We start from the raw sequence: 24,302 nt of genomic DNA, 5'->3' as shown, positions 1-24,302 counted from the left end.
GTAAATGAAATCAGGAGTGTTTTCAAGATTAACATCCAAGATCAATTTAATGTATGTTCTCTTGGAATTCAACTAAAGCATACAGTACACTGACATACATTTCACTGTATAAACTGATGTGCACAATTGAGGTCACTGGTACTCTGTTATGATGTTGCTGACGAGATGATGGTTTTCCAACATAATAATTTCTGTATAGTTTGTGAAGGATGCAATATACATTTACAAGAAAAGGTAAGTACATAAAGCGTATACATCCTCTATTGCTCCAGGCAACTTTACAGTGATTTGTTTGTAGTATTCTAGTAACACTTTACTTGCATAGTCCACCTACAGAGACTTAACAGATTGTTAAACTTCAAGATTTAGATTAAAATTATGATCGTTAAGATTTGAGTTCAGTATGTAAAATTGGTGGTGTAAAAATGTAAGGGCAGTACTAGCTCCCAAAACCTTAACCATACATTGTAGTTAACAAGTAGTTTGTTGATAATCTGAGCATCTGTTAATAGTCTGTGTGTGGACTATCCAAGTAAAGTGTGACCAATATTTTTATCATCAGTCTACTTATTTAGAATAAAAATAAGGTCTTTGAGCTGATGCCTCCTTATCAAGGTGAATAAGGTGGAGGTGGTGGGCTTGAAACTATCTTCTCATAGGCTGGAGGAGCGTTGGGTACCTAGAGTTAAAATTGGAAACAAAGATGGCATGTTAATCCCTTGTAAATATGTCTTTTAAAAAAGATACTAGATACTTTGATGCTGCCAAAAGCTTGTTGCAATCTGACGTCATCAGACAATCAAATATCAATAATGAAGTGCTCTTGAAGAAAGCTGGAGCACAAGTACCCTTTGTTGATTAGCTAGAAGAGTGTAGCACTTGGTCAGGGTCACTGTTTCACTTTTACCGAGGCAGCACTGTATACCGTAACGGAAAAATAAGAACTATCTGTTTATGTCTTATTAGCAGATTCTAAAGTGACTTACAACAATAACAATACATGTTACATAATCATTAAAATAATAAGTAAGGGATAACTGCCGCCAAGGTGCCGAGGCTGTTAAACAGAATATATGGATGAGGGGAAAGGAAAAGAACCTGAGTATATATAAACTCTAAAAACTATAGTAATACATTACAGTTGACATAGAATGGATGAACGGACTATTTTATGTAGTTCTCTGATGTTAACATAGAAGGTATGCAACTTTGGTTTGTCAAAAACATGCTCAGATGCTATTTTACAACCCCATTAACCCTGAAATTAGGCTGGGGAATAAAATGGACCATTTTAGTACATATCTAGCGCCCCTTCATTCTTCTCTGGTACCCACCTTCACACTGATTAACGGAGCTTTGGCCTTGTTTTGTGGTAGCTTTGTGCCATACACAGAACTCTCCTTATTCAACAAAGCCAAAGTATTAACAGTTTTCTATTGCATGTCTGTTTTAAGAAATTTAACAGAATACTAGCAATAGCAAAGCATAACACTAACCAGAAACAAGATACAAACCATTACTCTGTAAAGAGAATTAATTAATTAATCAGATAACGCTTTCTGAAAATTCCAAAACTTGCTAGAGCTGAGAACACAAGGTAAATAATTCCACTAACAAGGAATCACAGATGAAAAACAATAGTGATACTACATAGTAATACTATTAACATTTTCATAGTAATGTATAGTACTCCTATCTACAAACTCCAGGATTTGTTTAAAACGAGGAAACTGATAAAATGTCATGGTTTTGTCAAAATCTTAATGGATTATAATCAAGTGAGCCTTTATGTAGGCCTTTAATAAATACATAACTGTACATGCTACTGAAAACATATTTAATAGCATAGAGATCTACATTTACAGTGACATTTTAAATGTCTGAACTACAGTATGGACCAAACACTTTCAAGAGTGATTACAGTGTGCTTATTCCAAATCCCCTCCCCCTAAATTCCACCAGCAATGTAACACCAATTGCTTTTCTACTGATAGCATTGAAAAAGTCCACGTGCCCTCCTCATCCCACAAAGCATAAAGCAGGATTGAGGGATAACTGGCCTCTCGACAGGATTCTGTGGGCTGTCGCAGCAGCCTAATGTTACCTAGGTTAACAATGATTTTGCAATGAATGAGTGTTTGTTGGGACGCTTCATAGCAGAGCAACCATTCTGTTTGATAATCATTCTGAAGCACTTTTAATTAACCTACCACAGGTTGCAGATTACTGAAGTCATTCAATGGTACTTTATTTTCAACTGCAGCTCCTCCTTCACTGTATTGGCCTGTACTCAATGTTGTTCTCCATGGCTGGGCATTGCTCCTGGGACTCTGTTGTGAAAATTAAGAAAAGTTGTTTCCACTCTCCCAAAGAAATACAACAGATTTCTCTCAGAAATACCCTAAACTGGTGTTTAATGGGCCTATGATGAACAGTACTGCGGAGGTGGGGACCAAACTAGACTGAACGTACTGTTGTGAGAGCAAAAGAAATAACTCATTGTTTAGGATAGTGATATATCATAGCACATCTTACCCGTATCATTTTGTAACCACTTCGCCTTCTGAAGTACCAGCATCCCAAGATAAGAAGTGCCACCAAAATAACCACCAGAAGAGCTATGCCTGCCGCTCTGCACACAAACATAGGCTACTTAACTCTTTGTAGGTCAGATCCACAACTTTGTAGCCCAATGCATGCAAGGATAAACAACTTAATTTATATTAGAGTATTTTCTGAAAACAATAAGTGTAAAATACAGTTATTGAAACACTGTTACAATGGACAAGACTGATTTAAGATATTTTGACATTTCTGACAAATTGGGGAGTTACTGACTCTTCTGCCCGAACATAACCACCGCGTCCTCTGCTTGCAAAGTGAACATTGAAATCGCCGCGTGGCATTCTGATCAGCTGAAAAGAAATTATAAGACATTAACCTCGCTGAAGAATAATTATTGTTTAACGTTTGTGGAGCTATCCAGCGCTTATTTTTCACTAGCCTATAGCCTACTGTCGTAGCCAAAAGCTCAGCAGAAGGCAAAAGTAGACTGAAATAAATTAAATTTAGGCTAACTGGTGTGTGCATCTCAAATAGCATTTGATCGTGACTGGGTAAAAAAACGAAAGCATAGCCTACCTTGAATGGATAATTAGATTGGGGAAGGAAATGGGTATAAGTGCAGAGCGTCTAAGAGAAGCCTGTCCCGTTCGGTGCTTTCACTGGCCTTAGTTTAAGTCTCTACTCGAACTCTAGGAGGGTAGCCTACTTCACAGCAGAAATCCTCATGACCGTCACGGGTTCGGCACTCAATCCAAGCCATTGAAGTGAACTAATTAGCGTGACAGACCCTGTGGTTCAGAAGACCACATGAAATTGTCTGATGACTCGTGTAGCCTTAGTCTAACAGCAACATAAAATATTTCCTAAACAAGTTTGAACCACTTCACAGCAGCCAGTGTTGACATGGCATAGGCCTATACAGGCCCAAGTGTTACAGTTGACATTAATTAAGGTTCTGATTAGGCCTAGGCCTACACTGATTAAATTGAAGAGAGACGTATAATTAACATACACCCAGCTAACAATTTATGGTTCCCAGACTTAGTTTTTGGTTACGGGAACGTTAGTTTTTGGTCCCGGACGTTCCCTGAATGTTAGTTTTTGAGTAGGTTTTGGTTCTCATGGAACGTTTGCTGAACGCTTGGTTATATAAAACGTTCCCAGAACGTTCCCCTATCTAAACGTTGAGAGAACCTTCCCCTAACGTTCCCTAACCGTTGCAACCTTTAGAGACCTTCCCCTAACCTTCCCTAAACGTTGCAACCTTTAGGGAACCTTCCCCTAACATTGCAACCTTTACATACCAATTTTATTACTACTTTAAACTGCATTCGCAGGAATGCAATATTATATATTAGCAGGAATGAATGAACAGGTAAAATTGATGGGATTTTTAATATAAAATATAAAATTATCAAAATACAAAAAAATATAAAAGGTCTATAAATATATATAAAAATATGTTAGCCAAGTATACTAACACAAGGAATTTGACTTTGGTAGGTGCTCTATACATTCAAAAAATAGACAGACATACAATAGAGACAACAATATACATTGTGGCAGATACCAACACAATATACAAAACAACTATACAAATAATACCAATACAAGTACACATGGAGTGGGATGTAGAGTGCAAAGTAATAGTGCAAATGTAGTGTGCAAGATGCATATTGGAATGATAAAGTATGTAATGTGCAGGTGAATGGTCAAAGTGGGGAGGACCCCACTTATCTGTAGTTCAGGAGTGACGGCAGTGGGAAAAGAGCTGTTCTTGTGTCTGGTTGTTTTGTGTGCAGGGATCTGTAGCGCCTGCCATGTGGAGTCTTTGGTGATGTTCTCTGCCCGCTTACAGTACAAGTCCTGGAGGGAGGGCATTTTGTTCCTCCTCTCCTGCAGCTCAGTGACTGTCGAGCAGGACGACTGCAACATATCATCGATTGGAGCAGAGGGAGGTGACTGGGAGCTCCTTGAGCATGAGCAGCTCATCCATCTTCTCCTCAAATGCGTCCATTCGCTGTACCATGCGGGTAATGGTTGTCCTTATTGCTATGGAAAAATGGATGGTGTTAGTTTTAGTTGTTAAATAGATTATATACTTGCATATGTGAACAAATTAAGTGAGTCTTCTTACCTCTCATTTCTGTCTCCATGGCCGAGCCACCTCCCTCTGTGTGATGAGTCACTTCTGCTGTTTACAACAAAAAAAAGTTAGTTACTCTCAAGTTCCTTGTCATGAAATTGTATTTACTTGGAAATGGAAAATTCAAAGCCACTGTACCTTCAACTGGGTCCCAAGATGAAGTGGCAGGCGTTACAATAGACCCATCCAGCTCTGGGCAATGAGCTGGTTGCCTGTGTGGTGTTGACTCATCTAAAAAGAAAGTAAATATGAATATTGGTCAGTTCATTTATGGTAGGTTTCTTGCACATGACATTTGCAAAAGATGAACCTATGCTGTTACATTTAACAATCGCTAAAAAGAAAAAAAACTCACATGCAGGTGGTGGAGGCAGTGACATCTGCTGACCTAAAAAAAGGCAGGAAGAGACAAATACATCAGAACAGTCACATGATATGTACCAGGTTAATAAACATGAATGTCAGTAGTTCCATGGTAGGACATATGACTCAACTGGTTTCTTAAATACATGTATAAATGTTAACTTACGGACAGGGCTTCCAGGCACAGGCACCGTCCTGGAATGCTTTCTAGCTTGCGGAACGGATTAATCTGAAATAAAAGACCATACAATCTGTACTGATTGCAGTGCAGGGTCTTACCATCACTTGACCCTGCACTGCCTTTTGTGGATGCTCGCATCTTCTTCCGCCTCAATGCTGGAAGTGTCCATCAGCCGCTGACATTTTTCCATAGCTTTGGTGTATGAATCTATGTTAAGAGAACAACGTTTTTGTGAGCCAGTAGTAGAACAAAACAATATTTCCATACAGAGAAAACTATTATTGATAGTATAGCAGCAATAAGTCACCTCTACACAACCAGATTTTCTTGACTGGATATTTGCATTGTAGCCCAGATAATTTCTAATGGGGAGATACAGCATCCATAGAAATGCATGGGCTTAGTTAGTTAGTTAGTTTGTAAAGCCAGTATGGCAGCTGTGTATAGCCTACTACACACATGGCTCCCGGAAATACTTGAATGGGGTCTATGAGAATTTCAGCCTAAGTAAGCCCCTTAACTTCCAGTGAGTCTATTCGAAATTTTCACCACACATTATATTAACACACATATAGGCCTAAAAAATCCAAACATAAGAGTTTTGTGTATTAAAGTGGAATGACACAGAAAAAGTATTGAACGTGCCTACTGAAATTTCAATACTTTGTGGAAAAGCCTTTGTTTGTAAAGACAGCTTCAAGACATTTCCTGTATGACAAAACTTATTAGTCGCAGTATCAGGTGTGATTTTGGTCCATTGTTCTAAACAGATTCCAGGGGTCCCTCTTGTGAATCCTGATCTTTAGTTCCAGATTACTTCCAGAACTGTTTAATTGAATTTATGTCAGACACCAAACAGGACGAGGACCACAAAAGCGTCACGTTCAAAAGTTTATTTAAGGGTTGGGGGTTAAGGGAGTTTCAGGGGTTCCGGGGGGGGGGGGGGGTACAGGGGTTCCAAGAGTCTGCGTGTGTGTGTTTCCCCAGTAGCCGAACAGCGATGGCAGGAGCTGGATGATCCGGGAAGTCCTGGGGGAAACACACACACAACAGCAATTGAAACGAAGCAGCAGTACAGTCAAGGACTAGGCGGTATTCATAGAAGAGGGACGGAAGGCAGGTCATGATTACCGGGGCTGGAGAACACAGAAGTAGTCGAGCGGGTCCGGGATCACAGGCAAAGAGTCAGAGGCGTTTTCTAAAACAGGCAGGTAACTGGTGCTGGTTGCAGACGATCTGACAAGTGTGGACTGAAAAGCAAGGCTTTATATACAGGGCATGATGAGTGGTGAATGCAGTGCAGCTGGTAGGTAACGAGGGTGAGGCAGAGCAGAGCAGAGCAGGAACAGGTGGAGGTCAGACTTCAATCAGCGTGTGTTACCAGGCAGAGAGAGAGCTCATGACAATTTAATTGAATTGGCTGCCTTCAAGTCTTTCTGGAGCTTTCTCCGAGTGGTCCTTGGCTCTTGGAATTGACTATCCTTCTGACTCCCTGGTCAGAAATATTGGGAGGAGATCCTGTGCCCTGTGCCGGTTGATGATGCAGTGATGTTTCTTCCACTTGGAGATAATGGCTCCCATGCTGCTTACTGGAAGATTCTGAAGTTTTGAAATGCATCTGTAACCAGTTTCATTGATATAATTTGCAACAATAAGGTTGCAAAGGTCTTTGGAGAGCTTTTTGCTTTTATCCATCATGAAATGTTTCTTGTGTGACACCTTGGTAATGAAAAACCTTTTTATAGCCCATCAATATGTAAGCTACTAACCAAGCTTATATTAATTTGCGCAGATAGAAAGGATAATTACTCTCTAACTACTTACAGATTCCAGCTCGTTCCTTCCCTTTCCTTGCCTTAGTGCTTTTTCTTAGCGTGTTCAATACTTTTTCCCTGTGTTATTCCACTTTATTACACATGACTACTTATGGAGTTGTTTGGATTTTTTATGTGTGGATTACCTGAGTTATTACTAATGCCTGATGAAAATGTTGTGCCCCTTGTATTCCACTTTTCAAGGGCCCTCTCCTCCATTGCCCTATACTTCCCACTTTCCCCCCCAGTTCGACGCCCTTTAATCTGCTGAACCTTGTTGAATCTGAATCTGCTGCTCGTTTCCAAATATAAAAAAAACCTCTCTGCAACTCAACATTGGCCTGCCTGCCTCAGCTGCCTGTGAGGGGCTTTTCAGTTGTGCTGGATTACTGTTCACTGCAAAGCGACCCAAGGATGAGTGCAACTAACTTTGAAAATCAACTACTGATCAAACTTAAAGGAGAACCCCGGTGATTTTTCACATAGATCTCCATTTCTCAACATCCTTATCAGGCAAGTATCTCCACTCGGCGGCCATATTGCAACATTTTTTGGGCACTTATCGTGCATCTATTTCGGCAGAAATGCGTGTGCGTAAGGCTTCACGACACCAATCTTGCTCCAGCAGCGAGATCACAACAGATGATTGGCACGATGTCTTCACAGCACACCACATGATTGGCTCAATGTATTTAACAACACACCACATGATTGGCTCAATGTATTCACATGTCAACATTTTGCGAAGGGTTGTGATATGTGTAGACAACTGCCATATTGGCGTTACAAACTAACCCCATGCATTAATATGGAGGATTTTTGAGTGCTGTATCTCCTCATTAGAAAGTCTCTGGTAAAACTGGTTGTTCTGGTACCCACCCCAAAAAAAAAAAAGTAACTAAGTAACTTTTACTTAAAGTACATTTTAAATGAACTACTTTTTACTTTTACTTGAGTACATTTTCAGATCGGTATTTTAACTTGTCCTTGAGTAATATTTCATCAAGGTATTGGTACTTTTACTTGAGTACAATATTTTCATACTTTTTCCACCTCTGACTACTACTACTACTGTCTACATCACAGTATATCCAGCTACATACAGTATCCACTATTAGACTACACCACTGCCGCCAAGTGACTTGCCAAAAAGGACTGACTGTACACTAAAAAGAAACAGTAGCCTAGTGCTATGTCTTATTTGTAACAACAACTCGAGCAGGTTAACACATAGACTGTATATATAGAACTGGACAGTGTGGCTGCATTCTGCAGTGTTCTATGGAATTGATGCCGCCGAGGCGACGCCATCTTGGAAAATTTGGAGCCAATTTGAAATGCGGCTGTGCAGCAAAAGTTGAAGCATGCGCAGTGAAGAGGAGTCGCGGTCAGGCACGCCCACTCAGTTGCCACTCAGCGAGTTAAACACGCCCCTTGTCAAGTGAAACCCGCCCCCTTCTCCTTTCCACAACGCAGGTCGACTCGGCGCCGAAGGCTAGCTGGCTGGATGAATTTTGCGGCTGTGAGTTAGCTAAGTAAACAGTACAAACAACAATCGGTAACAAATTGTTCTTGTCTGGTAAGTGTTGCGTATCAACTGAAAAGTTTTTTTTGTCTATTGGTGTTCTTAAATACGTCTAAGAGAGCTTATTATGTTGATTATAGACTGTGACAATTTAGTATGGTGAATACTAATGAGCTAACAACAGAAATACGGACAGCGAATTACACGCTAACGTTAGCAGCTACATTAACGTTACCGTTAACGGGAGGCTAAGTTAGTTGTTGAAGTGAAGATTAGCACACAGCTCCCGTAACAGTCGATGCATGATATACTTGGTTTTATTAGTTGTTGCTGTTTTCAAATATCTCATGTATGCCATCTCAACATGGAGTAACCATTGACTGTACATGGGGATTAATAACACTAGACAGTCAGTACATTATGATGTGATAAAGCAACGGTATGATGTGCAACGCAAGTTAACGTTAACGTAATGTGAAGCATGGACCTCATCAACCAGGTCCATGCCAGGTCCAGTCATGTTAATGTAACTACTAGCCAGTTTGCCAGCGTTGCATTTTTTCTAACGTTAACGACAGACACCTCTGTTAGAGCTACTTCTGTGATGGTAGGTCGGTAGCATAGACTGTAAAAAATAGATCGGTAGGTCGGTAGTTGTAGACCGCATAAGTGAATGATCGATAAATGAAAAGCCTGCATTAAACACTAGGCCAAGAACCAGTCACTTCCCAGGGATATCGGTGAACATTTGAGAAATACCTTAGTTTGTCATCTAACGTCCATGATAAGTCATACTGATAACGTTATTTTTCCAGCTGACGCAAGTTAATAACATTCACACTGCATATTTAAATGTGTAGTTAACATTAGGTAGGCTGTGGAGTTTATTGCACACATATATTTAATTAATTGGTATTACTAGTGGTGTTGAGTGCCTGATTAGATGCTTTGTAATGTTGTAAAATTGTCTGACTAACTTTATTGTAACTTTCCTTTTTGCAGGTCTCCATGGTCTACATTAGTCTGCAAGCAAGGGAATGCCTACGTGAAGTGGTTTGGCTGGGGTGCTCTGAGGTGGCATGTCCTCCCCCTTTCTTCAAGTCCCCTGACATCCATCTCCCTGACATCATCAGCCACCGTCACTGGATCAACCTGAAGCCCCTTATACATGGGACATGGCACAGCACCACTACGTTCTGAAAACACATGACTTTCAATAACTTGCGTGGCACCAAGAAAGGTCTGCCGCTGCTCTGAACCTTCTGTTAATGTGACCTCATTCATACTTGAGGCTGTACACATCCCTTTGTTTCTATTTTCTTTATTGATGTCACCCAAACTTCAACTTTCTGTACGCCCCTGAACTCACACAAATTGTAAATTGCAATGCGCCATTTAACCAGTGGTGTAGTCTAGTTAGTTAGTTGTAGTGGTGGGTATACTGTGAGCAACCCCAAATGTTATTAAATACGTATCCTTGCCTATTTTAAATGGGTATACTGAGATGATGATGCTTTTTAAATGGGTTTACTGTGTAGTCCTGTGTATCACATAGACTATACCATACCACGGTCATTTAACTGACTTGGTATTTAAGTCAGAGGCTATTGCTTAGTATTTAACTGTAGCCTACACAAAGATGTAGACGTTACAAGAATATTAATATCAGAATAATTATTGGTTGATACTAAATCAATATTGAATGTTTTTTTTAATTTCTTTTGTGTGATATATCATTCAGAATGCTGCAACATGACTGGTCTTCAATCAGCCAAAGAGGACACATCGTAACTCCTCTCCTAGTTACTCTCCATTGGCTCCCTACAGTAGCCAGAATTAAATTTAAATCTCTCACTTTGGCCTATAGGACACTGACTGGATTTGCTCCTTGTTATTTTAATTCAATGATCAAGATAAACATCCCCAACCGCCCACTGCGGTCTTCTGATGAGCGTTTGTTGTGTCGACCAGTCTTAAACGCTAGGTCAAATTCAAGACTCTTTTCCTCAGTGGTTCTATGTTGGTGGAATGAGTTGCCCAGTGCTCTTCATTCTTGTAATAGTTTTTGGTCTTTTAAGCACTTCTTATACATTATGGTTTGTATGCAGTAGTACTGTTTTATTTTCATTATAGGCTGTTGATTAATTTGACATTTGTTTATTATTGATATTCTCCTTAATGTAGTCTTACCATGTTATTGTTATTATATTATTGATTGAATGGGCATTATTATTTATTATTGCTTTCCCCCCTCATTTTCATTGTTTATTTCATTAGGCTATTGATTGATCCCTGTTTTAAGTATTATATTGTTTTGTATTTGTTAAGGGTAACCATAACCATCATCATCATAATGTGGTATTTTCTTATGCAATTTAAACAAAGAATAAAAATGTTTCTTTAAACGTAGTACCACTTTAAACACATCACACACTAAACAGCAAAGTAGCTTCCTGATTATGTGTAAAATGTTTACAGAGTATCCTGATGTAGTAGGTCCATGTTCTCATATTTTTACAGCTGACATGAAGGCTGCAATATTACATTTTTGATTTATAATGGAGCACCCTCTCTGGTGAAAGACTAGCAAGCCTGTGGTAGAGGCATACGATTACAGACATATTGAGAGAGCCTATCAATGAGTTGTCACAGTTTTCAATTTAGACGTATTATTTGGAAATGATGTACGTCTACGGGAGGATTTACACATCACTGGCAAGACCTGATCAAACCATACCAATGCAAAATGCTTCTCCAGCAGTGCAATCGCAGGTAACAACGATACCTTAACGCATTTTCAGATACCGCTGTTCTGAGCATACTAAGCAAATTGGCCATTTGTAACTTTGAATCCCTCCTCACGTTAAGCTACGGTCCAATAATGTGTTCACTAAAACACAAGTAACGTTATTTGTCGGGCTGATTCATAAATGGGCATACCGAGGTTGTTGACCTAGCAGGCTAGGTGGCGTTTATTGCCATTCGCAAAACTAAGCAAGAGTTAACGTTAATGAAACTTAAAGGTGCCATGTGTAATATCCGCCAAAAAATCAATTCATACTCCACATTCCATAAAAGATGGAGGCAGTATACCTCCAGAAAGTGAGTTGGTCTACCCTAGAGTAACAACCGAGAAACGTGTATTGCAGTTTGGCTGGCGGTTATGTTGCCCGCATACCGCCTCCCATGGCCGAAGCTGGTATTATGACACCTGTCGGGCTGTGGCTAGTAGCATACTAATTCTGGTTGATATCTCTGCAGCACTATACCTTGCCATTTTTTTAATGACATCATCACCCTTATTTCTTCTCATTCTTTTGATGCGTGTAGCTAATTTTTTGGATATTTTTACCTCAATTCTTACACATGGCACCTTTAACATCGCCTTCTCCAGTGACATAAGTGTATTCAAATGAAGTTGCAACGATGATGGTGGCAATCACTGGTTACGTTAAACCATTTGAAACAAGTAGGACTGTAAATGATGGTGACTGGCTGATGTCACTTCGGATCAATATAGCAGAGCCCTTTTACTTTACCTATCAACTGGCTAATGCTAGCATGATTTAGCATGCTATGAGCTAATATGCTTAGCATCTACGAAAGAACAGCACATCTTTTTTCACAAAGAATCTGTCACAACTAACAACGATGTCTCTTACAAACAACTACACAATGTATGACTATCAATATGTATTTAGTCATACTGTGATACGATATAGCCTAATGATAATAACAGCAACACTTATTTAGGTTAGATTATGTGTCGAAATCAGGTGTCGTTAAAATAAGTGAGCGATGACGTGGTAGTGTCTGCAGCCTAGATGGTAAAACCATACAGTCTATGGGTAAAACATAATGGACAAAGCATCGTGTCAGCAGCCAGCCAGCTGTCAATCATAGGTGTAAACACGCCCTTTTTTGATTTGTTAATATAACATTAAAAAAAATAATTTCAGCGAGAAAAGAAAAATTGTGTGTATTGAAGCATCTTGAAAACTATTTTTTCGAATAAAAAGTTGTTGATACAAAAATATTTTTAGGTGAGAAAAGTGACACGGAAAGTTGGGTACTTGGCCATTGAAATACATGGGGATGGGCGGAGTTACACATTGTACTGCAGCCAGCCACCAGGGGGTTCTGGACTAACGCTCGCATCACTCTTAACAGTCGGCACACTGTCCAGTTCTATATATACAGTCTATGGGTTAACACGATGACACAAAACATGCAATGCTGCAAAACATAACACGTTGAGAACAGCAGCAAACAAAGACGAACGAGCAATGTGCTAGCTGGTAAATTACAAACTTGGCAAAATCAGAATATTACAAAGCCCTACAAGTGAAAGGACTTAAGGTTAAACCTCAAACCCTTGCATTACAACCACTAGGCCCATCATGAAACTGTAACATATTTCACTTACCTTTTCGTGAGATCGAATGCAAAACGTGTGTAATCCATTCAAGACTTCTTCCAGCGGTGTTCAAACAGAGTTGTGTAGTGCTTTGTGGTTGTGCAATGTTACTCTTCAGAAAAAGAATGTTATTTTTTTTAATGAAAATGCAGACATTAATATCAATGTTGTCTTTACCATAAATTTGCTCTTGTTATTGGGAAAATTTCATATTCATAAACTGGGGGGGAGGGAAACCTTGTTTTGCAGCCTTCAAAAACGAAGTCAAATTCTACATGGACACTATTGTTGGACTCAACAGCCGAAAAGCTGACAGAATTATATGTATATGTTCTGATATTATGTCCTCTTTGTGTTGAATGCTTGTACCCCTATTTGTTATAATTTGTATGGTGATTTTTGTATGTAATAAAAAAAAAAAAGGTGTTCAAACAGAGCCCGTTTACGGAAGTCAGGACAAGACTTCAATCGATCACCTAAAAGCAGGCGCTGTTTCCCCCTACTGGTGTGGGGGTAGGCCTACGTGTAAGGGTTAGAGCCTGTCTGATTTAACTGATAAGTCAAATGTGAAATGAAAGAAGTGAATTTTCTTAGTTGTGAAAAGTGTTCTTCCTTGATAGATTCTTGTTTAAAGTTTTTTCACCTAATACGGTTATAAAAAAAAGTTTTTTTTTTTTATTCAGTAAAATTGATATTAGCCTAAAATAAATATTATCTTGATATGATGTTTAGGCCTACGTTACTTAGATTTTATAAGACCAATAATTTGAAATCAAGTGACTGAAAACATTTGATATGTTACTTAAAAAACTGAAATGGAGCTTGTTTAAATAAACATTTCAAAACCGCACTCAGAACAACCAAAAAACAACCAAAGACAACCAAACGGGAACGTTGTGTGGAGGTACAGTGCAACCACAGGTGAACGTTTCAGTTGGTTGGTTCTCTTAACCTTTAGGGAACGTTCCCTAACCGTTAGTTTTTGGTTTGGTTCGAACTAACCTTTAGATAACCATAAACAAGCGTTCCCGAACGTTCCCTAAACGTTCTGTGTTAGTGGGGCAGTAGCCTAACCTGGTAGGCTAAATGTCTGCAAGAAGAGGAGGAGGAGGGAAAAGGGAAGAATTCAAGAAGTCCGAAACCAAACCAGGACAGAAATGAATATAGGCTACACTAGACATTTCACTTTTTTTTTTAATTATTGTTGAAGTACAACCATTAACACATTCTCTGAAATAGGCCTACTAAGATTTGTCTATTAATATGCATTTATTAAGGCAATGGTTTTTTGTGGCAGTATAGGCGTTAGTCACACTACAGTGTAGGCCTACTGTTTAATTCACCTTGCAAACAGCTACTATACATGGATTTCTATGCAACGTCACGAAAACATGCATGCGCAACCAAGAGGCAGAAAGCACCATAGAACAGCATAGAGCAATGCAAAAGAGCACAAGAATAAAGTTTAGAGTTTTTGTGCTGAAAACTGCACCAATTCGAAAGAGAATGTTAAATATGGAATGCATGTCTTCGCCAAAAATGACAAAATACGATGTTATATTAATAATGCAAATAAACGGCAAACTTTGAAATATAGTCTGAAATGAGATGTTATTATCATTGAGACAACAGGGGTACAGTATACAAAGCAATCCGATTGTAGCTTACAGCAGCCGACTATTTAGGTTAAGTTTATAACGTTGTGGACGGCCACCAGGGGCGGTCCTGGACACTTTGAGGCCCAAGGCAAAGGATTCAGAGACCCCTCCAAGCCCCCCCCCCCCACACACACACACACACACCACAACCCTAAAACTAAAACACACTTTATTCTGTAATAATGGGACGCTGAGGCATACTCAAATACAACAAATATTTTTTGCCATAGATGACAATCAAGAAACAGTAGTAAAAACCTTTGAAAGTATTACTATGAATGGTGTGTGTGTCTGTCTGTGTGTGTGTGAAAGAGAGAGAGAGAGAGAGAGAGAGAGAGAGAAAGTGTAGGCTAGGGGTTTGGCGTCTCTGTGTGTGAATATACTCTATGTAGCTATGTACTGTATGAGAGTCTGTCCATGTAGGCTATGTGTAGAAGAGAGGGAGAGAGAGAGAGTGAGTGTGTATAAATAGACCACTGTAAATGTTAGTTTAAACACTTAAACTTTTCAGGTAGCCGACAGGCTAACCTTTAGCATTTCCGACATTGTATGTCATTACACAATGCAGCTAACATTAGCCTACATGCTGCAACACAGGTATGAAATATATTATGTTTTAGTGAGTGTCCAAAGGGGTGAAAGCCACTTGACTGTTGTGTGTCCGAGAGTCATTTTGGGGGTTTTGTAAGGGCCAGCATGAGGGACAAGCCACTTGACTGTTGTGTGTCCGAGAGTCATTTTGGGGGTTTTGTAAGGGCCAGCATGAGGGACAAGACCTACAAAGTTGTGGTGAGTTAAGCAGGGAGGTTGGTAACGTTAATGCTGCTAGCAGTGCTAGTTAACATTAGCTAGGCTACTGTAGCCTTCATACTGTATGATTCATATCAATCATTAACCTAGGAATACTTCGTGCATTTAATGAACATTTTGTGTAATAATTCACGGCAAATTAATAAACTGAATATGGTGGTCCAAGAGCAGACCATGCATCAGCCCGACTGAGCAGTGATGACAGCATAGGATGAGTCAGGTAACGTTACGAAGCACTGCCGTTAACATTAACCGCTTTCACACACACACGATATAAAATACACGATGATAAATATAAAATTCAATATCAAAACACTATTATTTACACGATTACTCCTGAAATAACTGCTATTAACTGCACATTCACTATATAAAAAGCACTGTTTGGAGGAAAGCGTTCGCGTGCTGTCGCCGGTTGGAAATGGTAAAATAAATTGCGCCGATTTTGCCTATATTATTCAGTGAGGCGCGGTGGTTTATGGGATGAGTAGTTCCTTTGACTTTTTTTGGATTTTCTCTTTGTTTTTTCACTCGAAATGATATGTTGTATGCTTATGAGTTATGCCATAGCTGGTTAGCCTAAGACATGCTGTAAAACTCTTTAGATACGGATTTTTCCAAACATCAATGGGACAAATGAATGGGAATCTTACATCCGGCATCTAACCACATTTTGGCTGTGGGCGGAACTGTGCAGCTCTATTGAATGCAACTCGACACTGAATGTAATTGACCGTTCACAAAACCCCGCCCATCGAACGCAGATGAGCCAGTGGCAGTCCAGTAGCTCCGTGCAGGCAGACATGGCCCGTCAACTTCACCTTACGGCTCCATAGAAATGTATTGGGAGCCTTGATATTTGTCCGGTTTTATGGGATTTTATAGTGATATGAGTTGAAAAGGACAATCAAACGACATATGTGGGATTAACACAACACCGATACACAGAAAAATTCCTTTCAATCTTGATTACGTTTTCTGTAATTATGTTAAATTAGATTAAATTCTCTCGCCCCAGATCTCCACTATTTTAAAGCAAAGGGTTACTCCTTAGCAAACCATAACGAAACAGTGCTCCACCACATCTGTGGATTAAGCCACACAGTCAACTCAATGTAATTAAGATAAATAAGTATGTTAATTGTTTTCAGCATTGCCAGCATTGTATATAAAATGAGTGTCACTTGAGACTTGTAGATAACTAATGTTACCATAGTTGGCTAACCACTGCTAATAACGTGCTAGCTTCGTCACGTCAGAGAAGCATGGGGCTGTGATAGATCAGTGGGCTGTGCACAGTAGTGTAACATTTATTCACCATATAATAATAAAGTTGAAGTGGCTCTGCAATGTAGGCTATGTTTCCGTTTTTTGGCAGCACCATGTTCCTTACATGACATGGCCCAGTGTCCTTGTAATATGCATGCAAGTCTACAGTATCTAGCACAGTAAGATTTTTGAGTTTGTCACCCAAAAAAGCTAGATATGAGTTTTTATACATGTGTCTCCATGTCATACTGCAATCTTTCAACGGATTGTAAATGATTGTAAATGAATTTAGGTCCGTGGCTCTCTAAAAGAGCCTCTTGTGCTGTAACTTTTACAGTGTCTTAACAGCTACTGTACCATTGAATTTCCAGACAACTCGTTCTGAGTTTGACGGGCGTAGTAACAATAACTAGGGGGCGTGGCTTTTGCGAACGGTCAATACGTTAGACCGGCACATCCGGGAACTTGACTCGTGACAAACGTTCCCGCCCCTTTCGGGGGGAAAACAAACAACCCCTCTCATTAACTCCAGTCTTCCGAGTACAAAGTGGTGCAACAACCCCACTCAGTGGCCAGAAGTGTCCTACCCGGACATTAACTCGTATCTCATTGAGTCTCCAGGTAATAAATTGTTTTCCTGTATTTTTGCCTTCATATTTGAATTTTTATGTAGTGTAGTTGACTCACAGGCTCAGATATAAAGTATGTTAGTTAGATAATTCCAAGATGTGATCATTTCTGTCATAGCCGTTAAGTGTTAGCCTAGATTTCTGTTTTCTTTGGTCTGATTCATTTTTGGTGTAACGTTAGTTGTTTGTCTTTTGAAGACTAATGGACACCGAAATTTTGACGATTGGATTGGTCCTGTCTCGACTTTTCTGACTCATTTTGAATCACCTTTACTGCTTCAGAGTGGCTGCAACAGGCATGCACACAAACATGTCCTAAAACAACCTTAACATTCGTTCTAGTTCATCCAAAACAAACCAGAAAAGGGCCTTAAAATGCTAAAAAACGGAATTTTCCTTTAAAGTATAAGTTCAGTGTAAAATGACCCATAGCCCTGTTGTATAAGCTCACCACATGCAGCCCTTCGGAAAAACAAATGAGACATTTGGGACAACATAGGCCAAGTTATGGACAGGCAGCTTAAAGCAGACCCATGGGGCATCAAAACTGAAAGTAACTCTCTTTAAAGGACAATTCCGGCGCAAAATGAACCTAGGGGTTAATAACACATGTGTACAGAGTTCGGGCGTTTGCTGGGATTTGTTTTCATGCTAGTCGAATGTGACCAGTTTTATTGCAAACCGCTAATTAGCGTTTAACGCTAGCCTTCGGGGCACACATACAGTAAAAAGAAATCACTATTTCTATAACACTAACAAAGCTCAAAATAGCACCACACTTACACAGTGGCATAATGAGGGTCTCTACATGTAAACCGAAGCATTGAGAACTTTGTAAATGTACAGGCAGTTTATTAAAAAGAAACACATTACCGTTCACGTCTGGTTCATATAACCAAAATAACTACAAAACAAAGTGGAGACCATCCAAACCGAGCAGTGGCAAAGACAGGTTTACTGTATTAACAAATCCGGGAGTTGATATAGGCTATCCCAGTGTCACAACCGTACCAACTCAAAACGAATCCGAGAGTCGATACAGAACGTAGGCCATCCCAGCATCACAACCGTACCAAACTCAAAGACAAAATACAAACTGTCTTGCTTAAAGGAGAATTCCGGTGTGATATTGACCTAAAGTGTATTGAAACATGATACCGAGTGTGAACGTATGTCTCATAGCCCATCTCGACTTGTCCCCTGCACTCCAAAATCTGGCGCTAGTTAGCCGATGCTACCAACAACTTTTTCAGTAGTGGTGCTTCGGCATCGGGCTAGCCATGCAAATAAATCACTGTTTTACACCCATTTACGAGGCTCAATGTATCTCCACTTCATTGGTAGACTTCCTAGGGCCCTGACATTTAAAACGAGACATTGAGAACTTTGAAAAAGCACTGGTAGTTTACTTACAAGACGATTTATACAGACAGTATCTTCGAAGTTTAACGTTTGCAGCCATCTTGAATTTAGTCACGATAAGTCGAGCAATGAGTAAGAATGAACAGGTATGATAAGGGATCAGATTCCAAAAATAATTCAGTGGAAATGCATGGATTCCAGTTTCTTCCAGTAGCAGCAACTGGAATCCATGCATTTCCACTGAATTATTTTTGGAATCTGATCCCTTATCATAGCTGTTCATTCTTACTCGTTGCTCGACTTATCGTGACTAAATTCAAGATGGCTGCAAACGCTAAACTTCGTGAAGATACTGTCTGTATAAATCGTCTTGTAAGTAAACTACCAGTGCTTTTTCAAAGTTCTCAATGTCTCGTTTTAAATGTCAGGGCCCTCGGAAGTCTACCAATGAAGTGTGGACATACATTGAGCCTCGTAAATGGGTGTAAAACAGTGATTTATTTGCATGGCTAGCCCGATGCCGAAGCACCACTATTGAAAAAGATGTTGGTAGCATCGGCTAACTAGCGCCAGATTTTGGAGTGCAGGGGACAAGCCGAGATGGGCTATGAGACATACGTTCACACTAGGTATCATGTTTCGATACACTTTAGGTCAATATCACACCGGAATTCTCCTTTAAAGGAGAATTCCGGTGTGATATTGACCTAAAGTGTGTTGAAACATGATACCGAGTGTGAACGTATGTCTCATAGCTCACCTCGGCTTGTCCCCTGTACCAACAGGGTTTCGTTGTGGTGCCTCGGGCATCGGCCTAGCCATGAAAATAAAGCACTGTTTTACACCATTTACGAGGCTCAAAGTAGCTCCATACTTCATTGGTAGACTTCCGAGGGCCTTGACATTTAAAACGAGACATGGAGAACTTTGAAAAAGCACTGGTAGTTTATTTACAAGACGATTTATACAGACAGTACCTAAAGGAATTTTACCATTCAACGCCATCTTGAATTTAGTCACGATAAGTCGAGCGACGAGTGCGAATGAACAGGTATGATAAGGGATCAGATTCCAAAAATAATTCAGTGGAAATGCATAGATTCCAGTTGCTGCTACTGGATGCAACTGAATCCATGCATTTCCACGGAATTAGTTGTGCAGTGAGATTTTCAAATGCATGCTTGGTACCGCCCCTCGAGTTGGGCCATTACATTGTTCGTGGCCAGACCCTTAATCTTTCTAGATTACCAGGGTCTGGATTTTCCAGGCTACTTTTTGAATGGAATTACTGATATAAATCAACTTCTTGATGATATTCTAATTATATGACCAGCACCTGCTATGCCTTGTTTGTCAGAAGTGAGTGTAGTAAAGGAGTAGCCTACATCTCCAAACACACCATATGATAGCCTACCCACGCTGAAAAAATGTAAACATTATTTCAATATGCCTCTTTGTGGAAGAGTGAAATACATTTCAAATGCTTTATTTCTTTCTGTTTTTGTTAACTTATCAACCTATCCTTGTGGAATAGTGGAATATTTTTTATTAACTTCTCAGTTTAAGTAAACTTAAGTTAACTTATCAGTTTAAGTTTATTATATAACCTTTACACATTTGTTGAACCATGGTACTAATGAAAAACTACAGGATAGAACTGAACAGTTGCTTAATTTATCCAATTTCCACTATGGAAAAAGTAGGCTGGTCTATGTGCCCGTATGCTTGTGTGAAAGAATGGCAGGCCCGTTGGGTGTTAATGACATTAATTAAGGATCTGATACTGCTACACTTTGACTGAACAACAGAAATGTCATAAAGGCATTACTTGCCCTAGCCTAGGCCTACTATTTTTATGTGGTTGCTGTGAAGAGTCTTTAGTTAATTCAAAAAATAAATCATAATAAATAAATAATGAATAGACATCTGATGACCTATGTGTATGTTGTAATTTTACTGTCCATAACTGAACTCAGTATGAGCAGAATTTCCATTTGAGCCTAATAGTAAGGCTTTATGACGATTTTGAAACATTGACATTTAAAGAGCCAAAAATTGGCAGCCATCTTGAATTTGAAGGTCAAAAATAGGTCAAATCATTAATCTACATCATTTATGAATTTCTTGGCCCAAATAGTCTCAGAAACCACGTATTATACCACACTGTGGGCAAAACTGTTATAAAGTTAATTTCCAGCTTGGCTGACGGCAGTCATTTTGGATATAGGGCTCTCACAAAATGTCCTCACATTTTTGTGAGGGGCACCTCGGCTATTTTTTTTCTTTTACGATTACGGTTATACGTTATATGACAAATCCAGTGAGAAACAAACCTTCGCTCTCTGGTCACTGAACTGCCATACTAATATCTCAAGATTTAAGATATTAAAATATATTTTTAATTTAACAAATTAAAAACAATGTGGTAAGATGTTTTATAAATAGTTATTTGCAATAATAGTTAAACACATGAATTAGTATTTTATTTTTATTACTTGCAACTGAAGTTGGAAATAGGTCTACATCCCCATGTAGACCTATTTCCAACTTCAGTTGCAAGTAATCAAAAAACATGGCATTTTAGAGTGCTTGCACCACAGTCAGTTTATAAACCCTAAGGACATAAACCTTGTTTTACATAGTAGAAATGTGTTTCATTTTATAAACAAGCTTGAAAAAATAAGTATTTAAGCCATTTTTACCCAACTTATATCTTATCATGTCATGGGGATTTTTTCCGTAAAAGTCTAGTGGGTATGTAGCCCCACTAGACTTTTACGGAAAAATTTCGTTTGGTCCCCGGGGGCCACTCCCCTCCCGCGCTGGGCCCCCCGAAACCCAAAAAATGCAGTTTTTCCTAAATAACTACCTGAACCGTGGCACCGAGGATGAAGACATTTTTATGGTATGTTGGTCTCAAGGGCCCACATCAACCTAGCCCATAATCACTCATTTGTGATTTGCACCCCCCCGGTAAAAAATGAAAATGCAATATCATTCTGCTTTAATCTCCCCTCTCTTCAGTTAAGATGTTCAGAACTGCACCAAATTTTATGTGTATGATTAACCTGACATTCTCTGGGGGTATGCCAAGTTTCGTAGAATTTCATCCATGGGGGGGGGGGGTCTAAAAAAATTAAGTTATGTGTACATTTAGTGACTGTACACTCATTGGCCTGTAGATGGTGGTGCACACATATACACACGCACACACACACACAGGTACGCACATACCATCAGTATCGGCAATTACAACGGCTGATACATAATTACAAATTCAGTAGGATTAAAGGAAAACCAAAAATATTCATCATAATAATTTGGCTGCATTTCCAGTATTGGCGTCACGTAGTCGTTTGTCCACCAGATGGCGCATCGTTGCAGTGAGACGTAATTTTGTTGGAAGTTAATCTAAAGTAGGTTGGAAAGACACTACACTTCCTACAAGTGCGTGGATATCTCAATCGCAAAATTAAACAATATTTCTATCGGGCGCCTACCATGGACTAGGCTGGGTGAACTCAGCCTGATCTGCCGGCGATTCCTTTTCGATTTCTCAAAAGATTGAGCTTGGTCTGGCGAAAGCCAGACTAACCATGGACCTCATAGTTGCAAAATGCAAGGGAACATGAATCAGCATGTTATTTGCACAAACAATAACGGACAGTAGCTCTTCAACTTGGCCCGTTAAAATGTGTATGAACAGTCTAGCAACGCATTTCATGAAGGCCTTTTTGGACATGTCAGTTTTGCACCACTGGGTAAAACGGCATTTTGTTTTAGACTACTGGTATTTAATTTGTGCATTGACAATAAAGCTGAATATCATATGAACTAGATGACTAAACGTATGCATATGTAGAAGAAGAAACATTCACAAAAATCCATGACATGACCTCTCTTCTTGATAGCTGTTGAAAACTGCATGGAACTGACAGGGATGGTTTTGTTTAATAATAAATAAATAAATACATTATGCTGCTACCTTATGCTTTTCCCAAATACAATGTAGCCTACAGGTGTACCTTTCATCAGTCCAGTTGCAATGGATGGACTGTGATGAACTGCCCTACTTGTGATTGTTTAGATATTATAAGGTTTTATAACAATGCTACACATTTTTTGGCAAGTGCTACAAATCTATTCACCTTTGCAGCGCCAGTAGGCTACTTTGTGTGCGGCCCGCAAACACACATTCCAATCAAGCATACACAAAAGTTTCAAGAGTGGGGGATGGAGTAGAAGATGGAGACAAATTCAGATTTATTTTCGCTGAATGGATGTACTGAGCGGCGGTCATATTTTTGTACCGCTATGCGGTACATCTAGTTTTTTTTTTTTTTTTTTTACTGTTTACTATACTTCTATAGACCAACTGTATCCAAACGTGGTTACGCTATTCGTCCTTCACAATATTTGTCCCTCGGCGTGTGCCGTCCGGAGTCCGCCAGACTGACGCAAGTTGGTGTTCCAGTAGTTAAAATGGAGAGTGATACGACTGTTAGGAGAATAAAGCTGCACGCCATACAAAATGACATACCCGAGGATAGTAGTTATGCTCATAACCGACATGATAAGTACGGCTATGGGGATATAGAAAAGAAGTCCGAAATCAATTCGTACTTGCTACGCGAAGGAGTGGCCGCTGTACTTGTGGTGGCATTTATTTTAGTGTTGTGGGGACTAGTTCATTTATCTTTACAGCAGCTTGTCTTAGGGAGATCTACTGGCGAATTCAATGCACTAAGAGCCAGGTAAGTCACTCCTTTAATTTCATAGTTTGTCATTGTATTGCCTCGTACATTTGACATTTAACCCGATGCGAGAACCTGCGGTGAACTAACGTTAGCTTAAACTGACTACGATCATGCAAAATAAGCAGACGCGATGGCATGGAGTAACCTTAATGTTTGGATGCCTTTTCTGTAGCGAAATAAACCTTTAGGCCTAGGCTACTAATTCTGACATCGAACGGACAGTAAATCATTCCTGTTTTTTCTCAGGCCAAGTTTCCACTTTCGATAATGATTTGCTTTTGGGTTTTTTTTTTGGTGTAGGCCATGTTTTATAACCCAGACACTAAGTTATTGCTGTTGTAAACACAAGGCTGATTGTCATCACCATCCCAAAAACATAACCGCTGTCTCGCTATCCGGCAAAAGATTCTTTGGACGCCGCCATTGGCCGAATACCGGCGCCCATTGACTTACATTGAACACATGTAAACAAAACCTCAATTATGTGCTCAAACTAACGCCGCGGACTTATGACAACAACCATTCGACTTTGATACGAAACTACATTTTTTACAATATTTATCCAGCAAGAATTACAGAATTTGGATCAAGTAATGTGGAGAAATGTCGATATTAAGAAAATTGCCGCTGCGTGACGCCGAGTTAATGGCATTTCCCCTTGTCCATGAGTCACGGATAACAGGTCACGTCGGTGGCCGTTATCCTTCACATGTCAGAGTAATGACATTCAAAAACGTACCTTTATATTACATTAAAATTTATAAAGGAACGAAATGTCAAAAGAATTAAGCAATATGTTAGCTGGA

At 39.5% G+C, this 24,302-nt stretch overlaps 2 protein-coding genes across 4 annotated transcripts in view; one reads left to right on the top strand and one right to left on the bottom strand.

Moving 5' to 3' along the window:
* Positions 1-28: 28 nt before the first annotated feature.
* On the bottom strand, positions 29-3,533 carry mlana (melan-A). The gene is made up of 5 exons (XM_042060596.1): positions 3,142-3,533; positions 2,839-2,915; positions 2,536-2,632; positions 2,211-2,330; positions 29-679 (listed from the first exon to the last, which is right to left on the bottom strand). The coding sequence occupies exons 2-5, from the start codon at positions 2,904-2,906 to the stop codon at positions 611-613; spliced, it is 354 nt and encodes a 117-aa protein (XP_041916530.1). The 5' UTR covers positions 2,907-2,915; positions 3,142-3,533; the 3' UTR covers positions 29-610.
* A 19,649-nt stretch (positions 3,534-23,182) lies between these two features.
* Positions 23,183-24,302, top strand: part of LOC121680978 (endoplasmic reticulum metallopeptidase 1) — a 91,647-nt gene continuing 90,527 nt past the window's right edge. For all 3 annotated transcript variants that reach the window (XM_042060577.1, XM_042060578.1, XM_042060576.1), the window contains exon 1: positions 23,183-23,493. In XM_042060577.1, coding sequence (XP_041916511.1) covers positions 23,222-23,493 — 272 coding nt within the window. In that variant the 5' untranslated portion in view covers positions 23,183-23,221. The remainder of the gene's footprint in view (positions 23,494-24,302) is intronic.

This window comes from Alosa sapidissima, chromosome 13 (genome assembly GCF_018492685.1).
Source record: "Alosa sapidissima isolate fAloSap1 chromosome 13, fAloSap1.pri, whole genome shotgun sequence".
Classification (NCBI taxonomy): Eukaryota; Metazoa; Chordata; class Actinopteri; order Clupeiformes; family Clupeidae; genus Alosa; species Alosa sapidissima.
Note: the sequence above shows the minus strand (reverse complement) of the source record. Positions and strands in the feature narration are given on the sequence as shown.

Coding starts and splice junctions, on each gene's coding strand:
- mlana (XM_042060596.1), bottom strand. CDS start 2,906: ATGCCACGCGGCGATTTCAATGTTCACTTTGCAAGCAGAGGACGCGGT. Junction 2,633..2,838: donor GGTTATGTTCGGGCAGAAGA/GTCAGTAACTCC, acceptor GTTTGTGTGCAG/AGCGGCAGGCATAGCTCTTC. Junction 680..2,210: donor TCAGTAATCTGCAACCTGTG/GTAGGTTAATTA, acceptor TTTTAACTCTAG/GTACCCAACGCTCCTCCAGC.